The sequence below is a fragment of the Mya arenaria genome, chromosome 15 (genome assembly GCF_026914265.1).
Source record: "Mya arenaria isolate MELC-2E11 chromosome 15, ASM2691426v1".
Classification (NCBI taxonomy): domain Eukaryota; kingdom Metazoa; phylum Mollusca; class Bivalvia; order Myida; family Myidae; genus Mya; species Mya arenaria.
This window is the reverse complement of record NC_069136.1, coordinates 29,341,146-29,363,636: the sequence shown is the minus strand read 5'-3', so window position 1 is coordinate 29,363,636 and position 22,491 is coordinate 29,341,146. Positions and strand designations below refer to the sequence as shown.

At 33.7% G+C, this 22,491-nt stretch overlaps 1 protein-coding gene across 4 annotated transcripts in view; it reads left to right on the top strand.

Annotated features, from left to right (window-relative positions):
- The first annotated feature begins 596 nt into the window (after positions 1 to 596).
- LOC128220207 (monocarboxylate transporter 13-like) overlaps positions 597 to 22,491 on the top strand; it is a 30,348-nt gene continuing 8,453 nt past the window's right edge. The window contains exons 1-2 of one of the 4 annotated variants that reach the window (XM_052928492.1): positions 597 to 754; positions 14,174 to 14,283. In XM_052928492.1, coding sequence (XP_052784452.1) covers positions 14,176 to 14,283 — 108 coding nt within the window. In that variant the 5' untranslated portion in view covers positions 597 to 754; positions 14,174 to 14,175. Of the gene's footprint in view, positions 755 to 794; positions 1,086 to 14,173; positions 14,284 to 22,491 lie in introns of those variants that run through there. The other 3 variants (XM_052928493.1, XM_052928494.1, XM_052928491.1) reach the window with 3 other exon arrangements.

The window sequence follows — 22,491 nt, the reverse complement described above, 5'->3', positions numbered from 1 at the left end:
CCCTTTACCCAAGCATACGATACTGTATCACCATTTTAATGGCCATGCCGGTGCCACAGCCGAACGGTCGTTTTCGGTAATGAGAAGGGTCAAGACATACCTAAGAAGTACGATGGGTACTGAGCGCCTGTCAGGTCTTGGTCTCATGAATGTATACAAAGACAGAGAAATCAGTGCCGAACGCGTTGTCGACAAGTTTGCTTACCAGCAAAACAGACGCCTTGCCTTTGTGTTCAAGGTTTAAATCTTAATGTCGCTTGAGAGAGACACAATAGGGAAATTTTATGAGATCAGTTATGTTTAATAATAAGTACTGCGTATCAGAGAAACAGTATATTAACATTTAATCAATCTGTTTTTTTTTTGCACCGAAATATGTCGTTAATATAGCCCCTGGATAGTCACGAAATGCCAGTAAATCGCTTCCTTTCATAAACATTTTTTCCAGGGAGGCATGCCCACGGGCCCCCCTAGTATTGGAGTACACTTCAAAATGACTCAGTTACGCCCCTGGATATTATCGCTAATAAATGCCTATAGTTTGGTTTCCAATGCCTCTTCACATGTGTAATATGCGTACGGTATGCGAGTAAACTGAATACAACTTAAAGTTAAAGTAGAGCATACAGAATATCATTATGTTTTAAGTTAATGTAATGTAGTGGTATAAAGTGCTTGGATTAAACCTGGTTATACGTGAGACATTCAAAAGTATAGAACTGTTGGATTGGGTATTGCAAAACCAATATTAAAGGTATCTCAGTACCTTTCATAACGTTGTTTTTATTTCTTTATAATGGGTCACTGATTTAAGACTCCAAAAGTGTATACTTGCCATGGAGATCATCGTAAGACTGTTTCTATTTAACACTCCTTAATCCAAAAAGGCGCATCTAAAATATCCCGACTTATGAATACAGCTGTCGCGCTAAGGTTGAATGAACAAAACGACATGTTTATTTTCCTCTTAAAATGATATGGTATCGCTGATCGATTTACATTTAAATCATGTTACGACCATGGAAGGCGTGTTGTATATTTACTTGTAAATTTGTGGAGGAAAAAGGATATCTATACACAAACTGGTATGTTTTCTTCCGAAATATGTGAAAAATATAGCGTCTTTTGCTTTAATATTAAAAAAAAACATATAGGAAATTACACGAGTCGCCATATATTGAAAAATGAAACCTTCTTGTACTCACTGTGTCATCTTACAACAACTCCTTGTACTCACTGTGTCATCTTACAACACCTCCTTGTACTCACTGTGTTATCTTACAACAACCACTTGTACTCACTGTGTTATCTTACAACACCCACTTGTACTTACTGTGTTATCTTACAACACCCACTTGTACTTACTGTGTTATCTTACAACACCCACTTGTACTTACTGTGTTATCTTACAACACCCACTTGTACTCACTGTGTTATCTTACAACACCCACTTGTACTCACTGTGTTATCTTACAACACCCACTTGTACTCACTGTGTTATCTTACAACAACTTCTTGTACTCACTGTGTTATCTTACAACACCCACTTGTACTCACTGTGTTATCTTACAACACCCACTTGTACTCACTGTGTTATCTTACAACACCACTTGTACTCACTGTGTTATCTTACAACACCCACTTGTACTCACTGTGTTATCTTATAACAACTTCTTGTACTCACTGTGTTATCATGCAACACCTTCTTGAAATCACTGCCTTACTTTACAACACCCACTTATTCTCACTGTGATATCATACACAACCTGTGTGTATTCACTGTGTCATCTTACAACACCCACTTGTACTCACTGTGATATCAAACAACACCTATTTTACTCACTGTGCCCTCTTATAACACCTTGAAGCCACTGTGTCACTTTACAACAACCACGTTTACTCACTGTGTCATCATACAACACCCTATTCTACTCACTGTGTCATCTGTCACCGCCGTCTTGTATTTGTTTGTCATCTTACAACACTTTCGTTAACTCACTGTGTCATCATACAACACCTTCTTGAAATCACTGTGTCATTTTACAACACCAACTTGTTCTCACTGTGGTATAATACAACACCTGTTTGTACTCACTTTGTCATCTTACAAAACCTTCTTCAAATCACTGTGTCATTTTACAACACCCACTTTTTCTCACTGTGGTATCATACAACACGTGTTTGTACTCACTGTGTCATCTTACAACACCCAGTTGTACTCACTGTGGTATCATACAACACGTGTTTGTACTCACTGTGTCATCTTATAACACCTTGAAGCCACTGTGTCACTTTACAACAACCACGTTTACTCACAGTGTCATCATTCAACACCCTCTTCTACTCACGGTGTCATCTCTCACCACCTTCTTGTACTCCGTGTGTCATCTTACAACACCTTTTTTACTCATTGTGTCATCTTACAACACCCACTAGTACTCACTGCGTCATCTCACAATGCCCACTTGTACTCACTGTGTCATCTAACAACGCCCACTTGTACTCACTGAATAATCTTACAAAATCGTACTCACTTTGGTATCATACAACACCTTCTTGTATTCACTGTGTCATCTTGCAACACCCACCTGTACTCACTGTGTCATCTTACAGCAACCACTTGTACTCACTGTGTCAACTTGCAACACCCACCTGTACTCACTGTGTCATCTTACAGCAACCACTTGTACACACTGTGTCATCTTAAAACTCCCACTTGTAATGACAGTGTCATCCTAAAACACCTTCTTGTACTCGCTTAGCCATCTTACAGTATATTTTTGTACTCACTGTGTCATCTTAAAACACCTACGTTTACCCACTGTGTAATCTTACAGCACCTTCTTGTACTCACTGTGTCATCATATAACACCTATTTGTACTCACTGTGTTATCTTACAACACCTATTTGTACTCACTGTGTTATCATACAACACATATTTGTACTCACTGTGTTATCTTACAACACCTATTTGTACTCACTGTGCCATCATACAACACCTATTTGTACTCACTGTGTTATCTTACAACTCCTATTTGTACTCACTGTGCCATCATACAACACCTATTTGTACTCACTGTGTTATCTTACAACACCTATTTGTACTCACTGTGTTATCTTACAACACCTATTTGTACTCACTGTGCCATCATACAACACCTATTTGTACTCACTGTGCCATTATATAACACCTATTTGTACTCACTGTGCCATCATACAACACCTATTTGTACTCACTGTGCCATCATACAACACCTATTTGTACTCACTGTGCCATCATATAACACCTATTTGTACTCACTGTGTTATCTTACAACACCTATTTGTACTCACTGTGTTATCTTACAACACCTTTTTGTACTCACTGTGCCATCATACAACACCTATTTGTACTCACTGTGCCATCATACAACACCTATTTGTACTCACTGTGCCATCATACAACACCTATTTGTACTCACTGTGCCATCATATAACACCTATTTGTACTAACTGTGTTATCTTACAACACATTATTGTACTCACTGTGTTATCTTACAACACCTATTTGTACTCACTGTGCCATCATACAACACCTATTTGTACTCACTGTGCCATCATACAACACCTATTTGTATTCACTGTGTCATCTTACAACACCTATTTGTACTCACTGTGTTATCTTACAACACCTATTTGTACTCACTGTGTCATTTTACAACACCTTCTTGTACTCATTGTGTCATCATATAACACCTATTTGTACTCACTCTGTCATGTGTCATCATACAACACCTATTTGTATTCACTGTGTCATCTTACAGCACCTTCTTGTACTCACTGTGTCATCTTACAGCACCTTCTTTTACTCACTGTGTCATCTTACAGCACCTTCTTTTACTCACTGTGTCCTCTTACAACACCTTCTTGTACTCACTGTGTCATCTTACAGCACTTTCTTTTACTCACTGTGTCATCACACAAAACCACTTGTACTCACGTTGTCCTCTTACAGCACCTTCTTTTACTCATTGTGTCATCTTACAGCACCTTCTTTTACTCACTGTGTCATCACACAAAACCACTTGTACTCTCTGTAGTGATCTTTGGACAAGTTCTTGCCAGAGCCACTCTGTCCGAACACGAACTTGTCTGGTCTAAATACTCGACTAAATGGTCCGGACCTCGCCTAATCCTTGTTTTGTGTCCGATATTTACAAGGCGGTCACGGGGCACGTACTTGCTTCCATAGCCTCATTGTTGTAGACGTTGATTATCTGGAGCTGGAAGTAAGACTATTAATGTCCAGTTGTTCTCATATGACTTCCCAGAATTGAAATGGTAGTTGAATACCAGAAAGTGATTCGAAGCAAGTTTTCGTAATACTAATAATAAAAGACACACTGATATTATGCTTGGTAAATGTTGGACAGATGATCAGAAATAACTCTCTATGAAATATTGATTATTATAACATTTTATTGCATAATTAATTATTGGCGCGGCACTGGAGTGCGCGCCTATTATGGAATGGGAATTTATTTTAGTTAGTGGTAGGAGCGGTTTTTAAGTTGATTGACAGTTGGATTTTACTGTTATTTTATTATGATTAAAAAATGCAAATGGATGGCGATTGCATGGGTGTTAAAAATGTTATTTATGGTTGAATAGATTGTCTTCAATTTATCTTCAAAACATTATATCGGAAGAACGACAAATAAGTTTAATAACTGTTCCCGTTTCGTTTACGTTTTCCGATTGGTTAACTGTAATATCATGTGCCGGAAATCTAAATATTCAGAGGAGTTCCGAATGAAATGTAAAATGTGTGGACCGGTAATTATGTGAATGGGAATAATTATGTTTTATGTTGTTTTATTATGTTTACTGCATTAATAAACCATGAGGTAAGCTGTTTTCTTTAATTAAATCGATATTGGAATTAAATGTTCACCTAACTTTATTTGTTAATGTGTTGAAGGTGACATTAGTAAAATTTTATTACGATTGCCCCAGAGTTGTTTTATTTTTAGAACACTACACATATCCGGATGTTGCTATTTTAAGAACCAGAAGGTATTTCCCCGCTATTCATAGGTCAATAATGGAATTTCTACATCGTCGATTTATAGTTGGAAACTCGGTGAAGTTTTGTCATGAATATTCGTTTAAAATAAGTAAACACTAAAAGTGCACACTGACAGTTGATTACGATACATCTAACAATTTGAGTCATTACAGTAAAACATGGATTATAAGTGAATTATACGCGTAAGAGAAGATTTTCTGTCGAAAAAACTAATGTCAACAATCAGCATGGAACTGGGATATTCGTATCAAAGGGCTATTCATGTAAGCATCCTTGAGTAGTTGTGTAAGTTTATGTGTTCAAAAATGTTTGTTTTTTTTTAATTTCCCTGGAATTCTTAAATCATTTTTATTTGCTAAATGTTAAGACAGCATTTTAATATTTCTACATGTTCTATAAATATACATGTTACATACTTTACATGTACTTATAATGCACCAGTCAATTGTAACCACGCCCCCCCCCCCCCCCCCCCCCAGGTCCGAGGAATAGCTGGGACTTGACTTTCTGTCCAGCCAACCCCGGGTAAAATCCTCGTCCTGCGGGGACGAACTGATGGTCAAATCCTCGCCATATGCCCCGTACCCCAGGAAGCCTAGGTAAGACATACCCTGCTATATTTTGCTCAAAGACAAAACCACCGCATTCACCCGGCACTGCGAGGCCACCTGAAAGGTAAAAACACAGCCCATTTCCCCGGCTTTCCCCGGCATATCCCCAGACCTGGGGGGCCGTGGTTACAATTGACTGGTGCATTATGTACATGTTACATATTTTACAAATGTACTTATGTACATCATTTATGTATATGATATGAGTATGTAATCTTTTATTTGATTGTTTTATCTTAGAAAAATATTAGACTTAAAAATACCCATTATTTGTTTACAAACTGCATATTTTCAAAATAAACCTGTATTAAAAGATGTACAGTACATGGTTTCGGGCTGGAAGCCACAACAGCTTGGACACAAGCTACATTCATTTGCTTGGTGTAGGTCTCGTTGAACGCCATACTGTTGTGAATCATTATCAACCAAATGCACAACAACTACACATTTGTGCCTACCAACCCTTACTCTTGGCTAAAACGGATATTAGTGCAGAATGTATAATTAATACATGTATGTGCATTTGTATTCTACGGTTGTAGTTTCTGTTGGTTGATAATCAGAAGTCTAATTTCTTTCAGGCAGGAAAAGGACTGAATATTACTATTATATGAAGAATTCCAGCCTGCATTGAATACTTTGTTGGATCATTGAGACAGATTTGACATCCATGTCTATCCACAAGCCAGTCACATCTGATAGAGATGATGTGAGTATTTCATATAAAACATATTTGAGTTGGTGTTTTTTGTTTTATAAACTCACTGTTTTCAATAATCCAGTGGTGGTGGTGGTGGTGGTGATGATGAATTTTATTGATAAATTTAGTAATTTTCTTTATATTATATACATGTATGTATCAGCTTATTGTTGTTGTTTTTAAATAATGTTGAGAAATATTAAACTGTTTATATTTTATTTTGTATATGTATGGCAGTATTATTATCTATACAAATTAGTTAGAAAGTACTTTTTTTTCTTTTACAGCACTAAACATTCTAGATGGGTAAAGAACCTGAAGGGGCATGAAAACCAAATCAGCATTGACTCAGCATTGACTCAGCATTGAGTATTTTTCATCTGTGCACACACTACAAGTATTAAACGCATGGGAACAAACCAAACTTCAAATGTTGAAGAGTGAAGAATTATTGTGAAAAATTCTAAATGTTAGAATACCATTGACTAAATAAAACAAATAGACATCGATTACCAACAGAGACTGTTTACATGTTATAATATTAAAAAGACATTAGTTGAGAACTTTCACTCTTCTTTACATATTTTAATTTAAAAGTACATTCATTGTTTTTAAATCTGAATTTTGAGTTAGTATCACAAGTAAAATTCATTTATTTGAATGATTACATTTTATGAATAAGTCCAATTAAGCTTTTTACAAGAAAAAGGTTGATTTTTAAGCATTTTATTAGTTATAAAAATGTATAGTTACATGACATTATGTATATTTCCTTCAAAACTGAACGGTAAACTATCATAAATTGTCTATTAAATTGTTCATTAGACATAATAGAAAATATTTAAAATGATTTCAGCAGGTTGTCTTGTTATTAACTATTTTTTATGAATTTATAAAACTGCTATATATTTTCAAACATCGAAATACTGCTCTGTTCCGAAGACTCACAAGATCAATCAAAATGATTTTTTCCATGTGTATCAATAATATGTTCGGTTGAACTTAATTTTTCTGTTAACTGAAGTTTATTTTACCAGAAACTGTTGTGTTTATTTCATAATCTCTGATAATGTGGAAAAAAATCAAATATAGACAAACTATTTTTAATTCACAGTAAAAAATCTTCAAAATTTGGATAAAAGTCCCATAGTGTACCATGATAATAGCTATGTTGTCGGTAAAAGCTTTATAAAAGTGTGTATTACTTATACCTTAATTCAGTTTAAATAATTATGACCTTTAAGGATTTGTGTTTTCATATAGATTTCCTGTTATATTGAGCTTTGTCAAAAAAAATTGTTGTTTTGTATTATGTACAATTACTACTTCTATTTTCTAACTTTTGTCTCATTTGTCAAATTGAATTGTTACATATTTAAGTTAAAAAACACACACTATTTTTAAAGATGCACTCTTACTCCCAAATAAGACTTATCACAATTAATATTATTGTATTATTGTTTTGATTTTTTTTAAATGGGTTGATAGATGTCAACAACAATGTTTCTAATGAAGGATCTTGAGTTCAATTTGCTAATAAGAATGAACATAAAACATGGTATTTCTGCCTTGTGATGCTATAGTAGACCACAGTAAATCTTTTAGCAATCACCAATCATTTAATATTTGTCATGCTTTCTGCTATTATAAACAGGGTCACAAGCTTGTTATCAGTAAACAATATTTCAGTAAATGCATTATTTAGTAAGTAGTTATTGTTTTTTCATTCAATTTGATGTGTGTTATAAATACAATTATATGTATTGATTTCAAATAAGAGTTTCACTTTAAAGATGCTCATTTAAAGATAATGAACAGACACACAAAAACTAAACACATTTGATACTAATTATATGATTGATTATTGTTTTATATATAGGTGAACTCTGATTTGTTCTGGAGATATTCATAAATGGGTTTTATTCTTTATTGTCTTCAGTTTCTTATACATTTAAGGATTTTTATAATTGCTTTCCTGGTATATATTACAATGTAATTTAATGCAAATGAAAACACACTTTAAACTAGACACATTTGATACTAATGATATAAATGATTATTGTTTACATGTACTCTGATTTGTTATGAAGATATTCATAAAGGGGTGTTCTTCATGTTATTATACATTTTGAACTTGATTTAGTATTGCTTTTCTCGTATTCATTTAATGCACAAAGAAATTGTTTTAAGTGTTCAGTATCACTTTCACACATTGTTTACTATTTTATTTTTTTGGATATTTGGCCTATTTATGCTTATATGTGCACTGTTGTATTTCAAAACCTTTGTGAAAAATAGAAACAGTATTATTTCTTTCATACATAGTCTGATACATATTCAGTTTGAATGCGTTTTTTTATCATATTTGAAAAAAAAATGCCATTGTCCAATAAGACACATGCTGTTTTTGTGTTAATATCAACTAAAAACATCCATTTTCAACTCTTCTTTACTATGTAAATGAAGAAGTTAACATAATAACTCCATTGACTAGATTTTTATGCAATTTTACATTACATTTTAGTATTATTAAACAGCTAAAAACAAGGCATGTTATGTTATAAATGCATTTCATCTAGTAAACAATGTTCACTTTTTATATAACAGTTCAATAATTATGTTCTATTTATGTTTGCAACTTTACAGTTCAATAATTATGTTCTATTTATGTTTGCAACTTTCGGACGAAATGATAATGTTTATTAAAGTACTACACAAATTGTTAAATTGTTATTTCATATCACTTATTCTTCCCTACAAGTTGTCATTCCAGCATGGTGACCTTGCCCCCCCCCCCCCCCCCCCCCCCCTATATGATTAGAACTGCAGTGTACATGAACAATAACTCTATTTCAGCGTATTGCAAGAGTTATTCCCTTTGTATCTTTTCCTGTCCGGAGCATAACTAGAAAACTATTTTTTTGGAATTTCATTAAACATCATTCAATGGTCTTTAGCACAACGAGAGGAAGTGCAGTGCACAATGACTATAGCTGTTTTTAAGCTAATTACATAATTATTGCCCTTTGCCGCTTTTTCTTGACCAGAGAATTACTTTAAAACTACTTATGGTATTGAAATAAAACTTGGTATATGGGTATGTGGCAATGACAAAAAGTATAGTGCACAAGCACCCTAATTCTGTCGTGTTCATTAATGTACCCCACCCCTAATGAAATGTTCAACTTGAAAATCTTCAATTTCAATGCTTTTGCCTATGTTGTCATGCAGAATACTACAAATATTTTGAGAATTTCATAGATGCGGTTCAATGCACCATAATATGCTTGTTGGCCTTGACATTCCTTGTTTTTCAACATATAACAAGTGCATAAACTATTAAACGGCGCCCTTTGCATCAATGGTCTTTCTTGTTATCATTATTATGCGGATGGAGTGATGAACAATTACTTCGAGCATCTTCACAATACATTTATTGGCACACCAACCGGAGATGGGTGCTTAGCGAGGACTGGTAAAACATACACGGTTGCCGCGCAAAGCAAAACACGTTCTTATTAGAAATGTTCATGAACGCTTTCTTCGTCATTTAAAATAAAGTAGCTGTGTCAACTTAGCATACAAATTCATTGATAAAATACGTTGACAAAACTCTTTGTTCATGTTACTGTGTATAATTTGATTTAAAATGGTTTTTGTGTAATAGGCTAGCACCTTCCAATTATTTCTTTGTTTCTTTCCCTAACCACGGCTCACATCAAGTGCAGTCAGCTGTGCAAATATTCTGCAGATGATCATATCTTGAATGTTTCAGAAACTAATCAAATTGAAGTACTGATCGAGCTAAAGATTAATTGATAAGTCTGGAATCATCTGTTAGGTAATTTGTCATACCTTTATTCAGTACCATTATGATGGAGATGAATAATAAAATAGATCCCCGTTAGTTGCGAGTTTTTAGTAATGTAGTAAGAATAACGCCGCATAAAAACAATTCCACGAAAAAAATCAAGTCATTTCTCAATCTCAACTTATGTTTCAACATTTTTTAAAGCATTATCTCTTATATATTATGTTGATAAATATAAATGCTCAATATTCTACGGAATATGATCAAAAATAATAAATACGAGTCAAGTAAAAATTTGCAAATTTTGCTCTATAATATATATTTGTTTTAGAATATTGGCCAAATATTGTTACCAACAGCATCTAAGGTAATGATTTTTTTAGAAAATTAAACATATGTTTTAAATCATGCTATGCGTTAATGTGGTAAAATGAGTTGAGTATATAATGTGATAATGGTGAGAGAGAGAGAGATTCTTTATTTCCTCCGATATGAAGAGACATGACACATTATAAACAGAACATAATACCAAAAAAAAAGGAAACATATTGAACAAAAATTTACATAAATTATATACAACAAACAAATATATCAGATAGTAAGGATAACTATAAATAATACATCTAGTAATACTGTATGATAACTATGTACTAATACAGTGAATGAGACATAGTTTTGTAATTTCATTTACCTTTCCCCATTGTACGACGTCTTATTGTTATTAATTTGTTTACATATATTATAATTATAATTTCTTGTTTATATTTTGAATTATATTTTTGAATTTCTACCGTGCTAGCCCAAAATAACCTAAACGACGAAAAGCGAAAGTCATAATCACGGGAGTTATTATTTGTTGTATCCGTATTTATACATGATTCTAATGTACTTCAGTGCCGCTTTGAAAGCCTTGACTCTAACTGTGTCCTCTATAGATAGCTGCGGAAAACCAGTTAAAAGTTCGATTAATTGCTCATCGGGTTTAAGATGACTGAACTCAAGGAAAACTTTGGCACTAAGACATTTACATAACGCTACCCATAAATCGTCTCTAGAAGCGCTCGAGATTTTAAAAACATTATTTTGTGCAAAACCATTTGTTCTGTTATTATTTCACATTCTTGGCATTTGGACACAACACCTCTTGAAAAATGTTTACTAATAATCAGTATAGCAGACCTATATTTTTCAGCTGGTCTCTATACATGTTACTAAACTGCCAGATTAAACAAGGTTCATATTCACAATGAATAGACTTAAATAATCGTAGGTTCACATCGTTTTCCTGTGATATTTTGTATTTGGTTACAACACGATTATTTATAGATTTATTTACAGTAGATCTCCAGCTATCATGACTCGGAAAAATTGCATCCCTCTGGAAGTGGCATAATACATGTATTAGATTATATTTGCCTAAGATTTTGTAAATGTCTGGAATAAATCCTGTTACTGCACTTGGTTCGCTTTCGAATTTGCATAGTCTTAATAGGAATAAGTTTTTTTAACCTTTTTGTGTAATCAGTACGGCACAATTGTCCGAAAAATAGTAATTTTCTTTTGTCTATATATGTTTCTAATGAGTAGATTCCAGCACAACTTAACGCAATCACTGCTCTTGCATATACTGGCATATTTTGCATATGTTTCACACATACTCTGTGGGCTCGTTCTAGAGCCAATATATGATGATCCTGTAGGTCACTCCACAACTCGCAACCGTAGAGGGCCTTCGGGATCACAGTGCTAAGGTATAATTTTTTATAGCAAGCGGATGCATTGCATTGTCATTTAAGCCATAATCATTTAAGCTAAAATACGTGCGACATAATATTTTACAACAAAGGTCAACCGATGTGCTTATATCGTTAAATTTATCGGAAAATACTCCAAGGTGTTTGTAGCTTATGGATTCCGTTACTTCTCCGTTACAAATTGACCAATGCATTTTACACTTTTTAAAATCGCTCTGTTTTTCATTATATATAATAACAGTGTATTTATTTTGATTGACTTCGTTTATCGTTTTAAGTTTTTTCCTGAATAATTGAAAGATGATTATCATTAAACGCATTGGAGTTTGAAGGAGTATACAAGTTTTCAAAGTACATCTTCCAACCATTGTTAATATCCTCAGGGCTTTTGCATTCTATACCATCAAAAACCATTTCAAAGGTGTTTTTTTTCCGTCGGTTTTTTCTTTCGTCTGTTTATTAATTTCCAAAATGCATCATTATCAATTTCTGCTGTCTCATTTATTTCAATTTCAACTGTTTTGTTATAATCGAATGCACATTCACGGTGTGCTGCTCGAAATTTACATTTTGCAGTTTTGTATTTGCAGTAACTTTCGCAGTCATGACCTCTTTTCTGTCCGATTTTTATCCATTCATTTCTAAGTATTTTCATCGATTTGTGCATATCTGTCAATCTTTCGTTCCAATAAGGCTTTATATGTTGTTTAAATGTTGGCGTTGGTATTATAGTGGAATTGACCGTCTGAATTAACAATACTATCGTACAAAACATCTACTTCACGCGTATTTGAAACATCCAAATTTAAAAGGCTATTTAAAGACATGTTATTTTCCATATAACGAGTATACCGATCAACATGGCGTTTTTTAATACCCTTCCAGTTTATGAACCTGCATGCATTTTACCTGTATCGTTAACATTCCCTGTGGAACAATATCGTATTGTGCAAATTATAGGTCTATGGGACGAGACGTTTAAAGCACGGTCATCAACAATTGTACATGAAATTACATTGGGGATACAGTCTTTTGCAATGAAAATGTAATCTAACAATGTTTCACGTTTTGACGTATACAATACATTTGAATATTCTGCACCTAGATATAATGGCAATGAGTGAACGGGCACTAAGTCATAGTGATTTTCCGGCCTAATAACAAATTCAATACCTATAACATAGGAATTTTAGAGATTAAGCACTGATACATACTCGTCTAAGTTTTTATGCCATAATATGCAAAGGCCACCTTTACCAACTTTACGTTTACTCGGGTTATCTAAATCAGGGTCACTTATGGCAATGTTAGTATAATTGCTATTTATCATGTTCATAAAATACAATTTTTGCCTGTAAAGCCAATGCTCACTTATTCCACAAATGTCTACATTGTGCTCAGTTAAAAAGTCACTTAGATAATTTGCACTCTACATTATTCCTGTCGCATTCCAGGTTGCAGGTGTTAAAAAGCTATTATTTGCACTGCATATAACCATAGGAAATAATGTGAAATGTGTTAATGTAGCCATCATGATATGTTTTAACTATTCTCAATTACATGAATGATTTTTCTTATTTGTTGTTTATCAGGATCACTCAATGTCAAGAGGTTGGTACCTGTTATGTATAAAGTCATTTATGTCGCCACTTTCTAACTGTTCTAGTGGCTCATTGTTGTTTCCGGTGTAGCGGTCTTCGTTCCACTTCTGGTTCCTGATGGCTGGCCTCCATGGCCGGCACACGATTCCTCGGGGGAAGAAGAAGTCTTCCAGGATGTCATCGGCGTTTCCATTATCCTCGATTCCAACGCGAACGATAACATTTTGTCGTCTGGATACCGATATGGAGACATATTTCACTTGAAGCCCCTTTTCATTGATATAGTGTTCAATTTTTGCTTCAGTTATTGACGACCTAAAACCACCTATGAAGTAGTTTTTTGCACGTTTCTTGACATGACGTTCAAACGTGTCTTCATCGTCTTCGTACTGACAGTTTTCAGATGATTGGTTTCAATTGCTATATATAACTCAAATAGCTGGTTTAAATAGTCTTCATACTCACGTTTTGTTTCTTTAAAAATTGCGTAATTATAAGTGTTATACTAAAATATAGTGAATATGGGGCCTGGCTTTTTCAATGAAGCAGCTTAAAAGGCACGAAGAAAAACAAGCTTAGCATGTACGATTACAAGTCAATGTTTGAAATAGTTTCTATTGTTTGCAGGCATGGAGAGGCCAATGGATGAGCACATCATTCGTCCATATGGTCGGTCTAAAATTCGGCCCGATATAGACAGGGGCTGGGCGTGGGTGGTCATGGCTGCTGTTTATATGGTATGATATGGTATTATTTCATGTAATACTGTTAGATACTGAACATTTATTAGGAAAGTAAAACCTTTAAGGTAAGGCTAAACTGATATTAATTAACCTGTGCTTAAATTAATTAAAAGTGGCAGTAGACCATTTAACCAAAATTATAATATTTATAAATAAATGTTTTGTGAGACAATCTAAAGTCAGAATGCAATTTGATTTTAAAAAACAATGCCTTGTTTTAAACGTACCTATGTTATTGACTTGTATATCATTTTGCAAAATATAAATAGAATCATTGTAGATTGTCTGGATGTGATTCTCTACAGCACCTTTTTCTGTATTTTACTTCAAAAACCACACACACAAAGCAGGCATTAAACAGTAGTTTGCATCAAATGTCCATATCAAACAAATCTAAAGGGACTAACAAGACGAACAAGCAAAGCATCAAAGACGCCGCGAATGTTCTTGAAACATGACTTAACGGAAACAGATGTAGTTCACCAGCACACCAAGTTTGAGGTACCTGGAAACAAGCATTCTTCAGTTATTGAACGAAATCAGATTTTCAGCTCATGGTCACCACGACCTTGACTCTTGACCAACTGACGTCAAAATAGTTAGGGTACTGGTCATGCTTAAGGAACTTCTACCGTGGTCGAGGTCTCTAGGCCTAAGAGTGTTTCAATTGCAAACTGCGTATTTTCAGCTTATGGTCACAACGTTCTGGTCTTTTGACCCACTGACCTCTAAAGCAAAAGCCTTCATCTGATGGTCATGGCATACCTGCCTATAAAGTGTGAGGACCTTAGGCCGTTCTTCAGATATTGATCGAAAACAGATTTTAGCTCAGCATGACCTTTGGTCACCTGACCTCAAAATTAATATGGTTCATATACTAATCATTAACAATCATACTACCACGTTTTAGGTCCCTGGACTAAAGCGTTCTTCAGACATTGAATTTAAACTGATTTTCAACTGTAGGTCAACATGACCTTAAACTTTGACCCACTGACCCTAAAAATCAAAGCATGGTCATGACTTACCTACCTAAACGACATCGATCAATTGACAACTGACATTAAAATCAAAAGGCTTAATCTACTGGTCATGCCTACAAAGTGTGAGAACCCTGGGCCTAAGCGTTCTTCAGATATTGACCGGAAACCGTTGGGTCGAACGGATGGACGATCATATAACTATATGCCACCATTTGAAACCCTCATTAGCTTTTATACTTACAATTATAGACTTTTCTTAACATAAAATTGTGTGTTTTACATAAAATTATTGAAAATAGTTTAGTTATAATGCTGTGGTTATATCATATGACCAGTTATATACTTAACCTAGGAAAATGACTTAAGTTCGAAAATGACTAAAGATGTTTTATGAATTCCATCCCAGGAGCATGTATGAGGAAATAAATTCAAACTCGTTATAACAAGTGAAATGGTATTTATTATAAAAAAGAGCATTTATGATATTTAAAATAAAATTCACATGATTGAATAATCCAAAATTAGCATGAATAGAATGTTCTGAATAAACAAACTGTACTGGAAAGTTAGAAATACAACAGGGCCCGTATTACCGAAGTCTTTTGCAATAGTTTCAATTAATTATATAAAATAATAATAATAATAATAATAATAATAATAATAATAATAAATAAATTCAAAATCATATTAGAAGTTCAAGATATTTTAACTGCTTTAGCATAGAAGTAAGTAATTGTAATATTCATTTATTTATCTAAGTTTAACCACAAAAATCTTATATGTTTAAAGTCCATTTCCCAGTATGTTTTAGTATTAAATGTGAATTTATCGAAATGTATGCATATCCAAATTATTTCTCTTAACCTTTTTGACATCCCCTCCCCTTTGAAAAAATGCGCTTATCGCAATTTACAAACATGCCATAAAACCGAAAAATTAGTATTAATTTAGAACGCATAACACCGCTACGAAATTTGCATATAATAATAATAATAATAATAATAATAACAACTTTATTTAACGAAGGTAACATACTAAGTGTACAATCATTACAGACATACTACTTATTTCCAGCATGGCCTTCACACAAAAAGTATTACAAAAACACATGTACTATACATATTAAGCAACATACAAAACATACAATCACACTATCACTATCATACATTTCTTCGACAAACACAACTCAGTTTAATATGATGATTATAAATTACAATAATTTCATACTGTAAATAATGTAGATATATTCAGTAAAACCACATTCAATCAATATATTTACATATTTGGTAGTATCCATTACAAGTTGTTGCAAGAATGTCATATACGTACATTAACACAATTCATGTAAACAATGAACTATTTATTATAATGTGATTTAAATAAAGTGTCAAGATTTTTTGTTCATGTGATAAAATTATTTTGCCAATAAGTAGCCTTTTAATGCATGTTTAAAGGCTGGTAGCTTATCTTGACATTTTATGTATGTAGGAAGATTATTCCAAATTTTCATTGCTTTATAGGCAAATGTATTTTTGATATAGTTTGTTCTAGGTTTTACAACAAAAAGATCCTTGTTTTCTGAAGAACGCAAGTTATAGTGCTCATTTTTGGCAAATGTTAACAATTCTGTGAAGTACGAAGGAGTCAAACAATTCATGCTTTTGAAAACAAGTAATGAGAGATGATAATAGCACCTGTCTTCAAAAGATAGCAACCCAGACTGTTTGAACATGTTTCCACAGTGGCTAGTTCCCGACTTCATTATTAGCTTAATCGCTCTTTTCTGAATGTTAGTGATTTTAGTGGTATCTGAGGAATGTGTAAGTCCCCAGACACTACAACAGTACTCCATGTTTGACATGATATATGCATTATAATACAATGATTTCATCTCGTCTGTTAAATAATATGCTATTCTTCTTAAAAGTGCCAATTTTGAATTAAGCTTATTCACTACAGTCTTAACATGTGTATGCCATGACAATGTCTGATCAACATGCACCCCGAGGACCTTTTGACATTTCACGTTTTCTACTGACAATCCATCTATTGATAGTTCAAGTTGCAATGCATGTTTTGCCTTATAATTAGTACATAGAATCATACATTTGGTTTTTGATGGATGGATTGACATATTATTTGTCTCACACCAACAGCTCACACTATTAAGACTTTTTTGTAGATCTGACTGAATGCTCAATATACTTGGACCTATTTTGTATAACGTGGAATCATCTGCATATAAGTCAATACATGAATTGGAAGAAATTAAAGGCATATCATTGATGTATATTAGAAAAAGTAAGGGACCGAGTATTGATCCTTGAGGGACACCCGACATAGTTTTCATTTTCTCTGAATTTATATTGTTCCCTTTCACAAATTGCATCCTGTTAGTCAGATAGGACCTAAATAACTTCATAGACCTTTCTGTGAAGTGATAAAGTTTAAGTTTGTGTAAGAGTATTTCATGGTCGACTAAGTCAAATGCTTTTCGGAGATCGAGATAAATGGCCCCTACATAATCACCACTGTCTATACCCTTCAACCAAGTATCTATAAGATGGGTTAATGCAGTCTGACAAGAGTGATTTGGACGGAAACCCGACTGATTTTTGTGTATAATATCCGTTCTCTTAAAAAACATTTGCAACTGAGACGCAATATGTCGTTCAAATATCTTTGATAAAGTATTGAGAATGGATATAGGGCGATAGTTTCCCGGTTCGTATTTATTTCCTGATTTGTGTATCGGGACAACAGAAGCTTCTTTCAATTTGTCAGGAAATATACCGCTTTCTATACTGTTATTGATGATGGAAGCTATAGTAGATGTTATGTAATCGCCACAATAGCGTAAAATGTTTGGTCCTATTCCATCAGGACCAGTGGACTTTGAAATGTCAAGTTTATCAATGATGTGCTTTACATCAAGGGCTGTAATATTTTCCACATTAAATTGATGATGTCGCAATTTTTCATCCAGATATTTCTGCAGAGTAGAAAAATGTTCCTTAGCAAATGGTTTTCTCTTAATTATATTAGATATCCTTTCGAATACCGCTACCGTACATCGACGCGCTACCGTAGCCGCCTAATGCAGACCAATTTTTCAAGGGTGCTGGTTACCGCTACTGTTTTACTGTAGGAATACTGTAGACGACTGAAACGTACTGAAAAAGTAGGTACGTCCAGTTCCACAGCCGCAAAATGCACATTTTCCACAAAATTGTGGTACGTTTTTCATTAAAATAAGAAGGATTGTGAATTTTAAAAACAGCATTAATACGCTATGGTACTTTGTCTTAGAAACAGTTACTACACTACGGAATTTCTTTCAAATATAATAACCATGCAAAAATAAGCAACGGTATTTCTTTAAAAATCGTCATTCAACATTATTCGCCTCTGGCTTTTATAAATTTGCTTTAATAAAACAGCATGGTTATGCTTTTCCTCTTGTATCAGAAGTACGCTGTGGTATCACTGTTAAATATAAGAAATGAGCAAAACTGCGCAGTGGTATTACTGTGATATTTGTTTTACGGACTGTGTGTTAACTTCGATAAGGTAGACATTTCATGTTTGAATTAAACTAAATCAGTCACTTAAGTGCACTTTGGTAGCGTTCTTGAATCTAGAAGTATGCAAAACTACGCAGTGGTATTTTCTGTATAAACATAATACGTAATCAACATAGCACGACCCATTTCAAAGGCGGCGTTGCCTTTGAAGGTCATTTAACGCTAGTAAAGCTTCCTTTTAAAACTGTTGAAATATATGCTATAACTTTCATATAAATCCAACCGGACATCTATTACGTGATCGCTATAAAGTTATCATGGAAACCATAGTGACTGCAAATATATCAACAGAACATCCATTACAAAATAGCTGTCACAATTGCCATGAAAACCACTGCAATAGACAATAAACCAACCGGACAAATAACACAAGGTCGCATCAAGGTTACATTGGAACTACAGTGACCCCTGTTATGAAAGTTCTACAGGAAAGGAGCATGACTTATTACAACATGCATCAATACATATCTGTCGATGAAGCATTGATCAAATGTCACGGTCACCATTCAAGAATCGTTGGTGCTCCGCGTGTCATGGGGTATCTCAGGAATTACCAGGCTCACTTAAGTCGAAAGATAGAAGTAAGGTTGACTCAAACAGTTGTAGAGAACTGTAGAGAAAACATCACAGGATGATCATGTTGTATTTGCCGACAAGTTTAAAACATCAGTTCCTCTGGCGTTTGGAAAAAGATCTATACATTCGTGTCACGCATTAAACACCGGAAGGACATATTGGTCAATAGCAAAATCAGTCCACGAAAAGAGATGGCAAAGTTAGGATGCTCAGCAGAGGGGAACACATGGCATGAAATATTTCCGACCGGAAGCTTATGTCCACTGCATGGGAATAATCAAAACATGTGTGCAACCCGATGACATGTTTCAATCCTATCATAAATAGCCGGCAGAACAAGGTTTTGACGGAAGAAGTAAATAGAAAAGGAAAGTGGGAAAAAACATGCATCAAAGTATTTTTTATTAAAAAAGAGCATGGGTGTTGCAGACAGTCAACATTTACAGTGTACCAACACAAAGTGCTTATTTGTGGACCTAATTTGTGTGGTCTGCCGTGGACATCTCGCTTGTGATTCATCATGTATAAAGCGTCAACCCTCCGGCTACCGGCTAAGCTGTTTGAGAGAATGGTACTACTTTTTTTACAGTATATTACAAACATGCTGTATAATGTTAAATAGTAACCATAATCAGGTTTAATAACACATTGATCGTTGCATGTACTAGCAAAATGAAACATGAACAACATCTTTTAAAATCAATCAGCTGTTTAATGTTTTATGTTTCTGTTTTTAGGTTGCAGAACAACTTATCGGCGGGAATAGCACAGGTATAAGGAAATCCAAACAAACAAGCGACATTTTTTAACTTGACCTCTTTGGCAATGTGCAGTGCAGAGTCAGCTTGCACGAGTATTATTCTAATGTCTATAAACTAAAACTCAAATGAAATGTTATTTTATTTAAGGGAATGTTTTATTTAGTATCGTGGCATTACCTCTAGAAAAGGCCAAATGTGGAGGTCGAGTCCAACAAGACTATGGCTCCAGAAACACAGATGAACAAAAAAAAACCTCGTGTATGTAAAACATTTTCAAAAATATATGTTTTTTTTATTTAGTTGCATTTTGAAATGACCCTTCAATCGAAACAATGAACGGTCTCTGAAGTTCATGAAAATGCAAACATTAAATTAGTTCTACTGTTTAATGGCACATCTTGAATTTCAAAGTCTAGTACAAGAAAGCGCCGTTTAGATCAATCATGTATTTAAATAAATTTTCAATATAGTATTGATGAGATAATCATAACAAAATGGTGTTCAGGTATCAACCTTTTCTTGCTGAAGGGACGAATAATGTTTGTTTTAATGTTTTTTTATAGAATTAAACATTTCATGCTTAAAATGAGAACATATTTTTCGAAATTACACATATACGATGCAATTGTCGCTAACAACGTGTTTTTATAACAAATATTCATCAATATGTGATTTCTTTTTACAGACCGATGATATTGCATTGCACCAGAAACTCCACTAGACTGTTGCCGTTTCATTAATCGCATGCTGTGATTATACTGGTGTTGTTTCCCGTGACAAATCTTGCGATATTTTTAGCAATATAATAGTTGCAGTCAAAACTTTGATTGATATTTTGGTCTATATTTTTCTATTATATAATTATGTACATGTGTTCTTTGTTGATATGAGAAAAAATATTATCATTATTGATTTTCGTCATGTTTGATTTTATCCTTATGTATTCCTCGAGTTCCTATGATGTAAATAAATGATCTATACATTTTATAACCGTGATATATGAATGAATTATGAATCCGTATTTGGATTTTAGTCCTATAAGTATACATTTATATGGGAAATGAATGAACATGTGTGTAAAATACCATGATAGAGAATCGTTATTGTAATTCCTTTCTGATTTATTTGATAAAAAAACATATTGTTTTGTAATCGCTCTATGCATGTGTAAATACTAGAATAAACAAAAATATGTAAAATATAATGAAAACAACAGGGACAAGACCATTAGTCGAACAGTAAAAAATAGGCCCTGTTAAGGGTTACACGTCAAGGACCCAAATAACGATGAACTCTGGACACAAACATTGTTACAACTCTTCTAAAGTCATAAGTTTCACTTTTTGTTTTATTACTGAATTTTACATAGAATGAGACGTGCCTGAAAAACTGTGATAGTGTGATGTCTGCATTAAAATTAAGCAGGCTAAATTAGCGTATTCAAGCACACACATACATAATATGATTGAAATAATAAAAAACTTTTGCAACGTTGCCTTACATCCATCTTTTTAAGCATTGTACTTTTGAAATATTTTGGAAAACCTTTTTCTACTACTGTAGTACAAAATTGCTGTTTTAGAAATATCAAATACTAGCCGTAGCGTATTTATGAGGAAAACGACAGACATAAATATCGAGTTACTACAAAAGTTAAAACTGCCATAGTGTATCTATGCATGCACATGTGGTATAATTCCAAGATTGATCATAACATTAAACGTCTCCGGCAATTTTGAAATACATTTACCTGAAAGGTTTGTACTAGAACTACCAGAGTGTATTAATGCATAACATTATCTTTTATGTTCTTAACAAATTGTTCAAATAAGTAATTCCTATCTACAAAACTCGCCTATAGTAGTTTTATAAACATTAAAAAGTAGCCAATACCAAAGATGAAAAATACCACAACCTACATATCACAGGATTACCATTGCGCTGTTTTGCATGTGCGTTTACCTACTGATGATTGTCTTCAGTCAAATTACTACAACACACGTCTACGGTTATTTCTACATTTGTTCTAAATTCATCATATCCGTAGTGTATTAATGTGAGTTTTGTATTTTTCCGAAGTCAACCAGAGCGTAGTTATGCCGATATGTCATATTTATTAATAAGTGAATATTTTAGTTGCCATTACATAATAAAACCAATAAAATGCATTTTATTGTATTATTGTGTCTATTAAAGGGTTTAAGTATAAGGAAAAATGTACATTTTCACTAGAACATTACCTAATTAGGGATAATGTATATGTCACTAATTCGTGAAATGCAACCTTGATTTATAAGG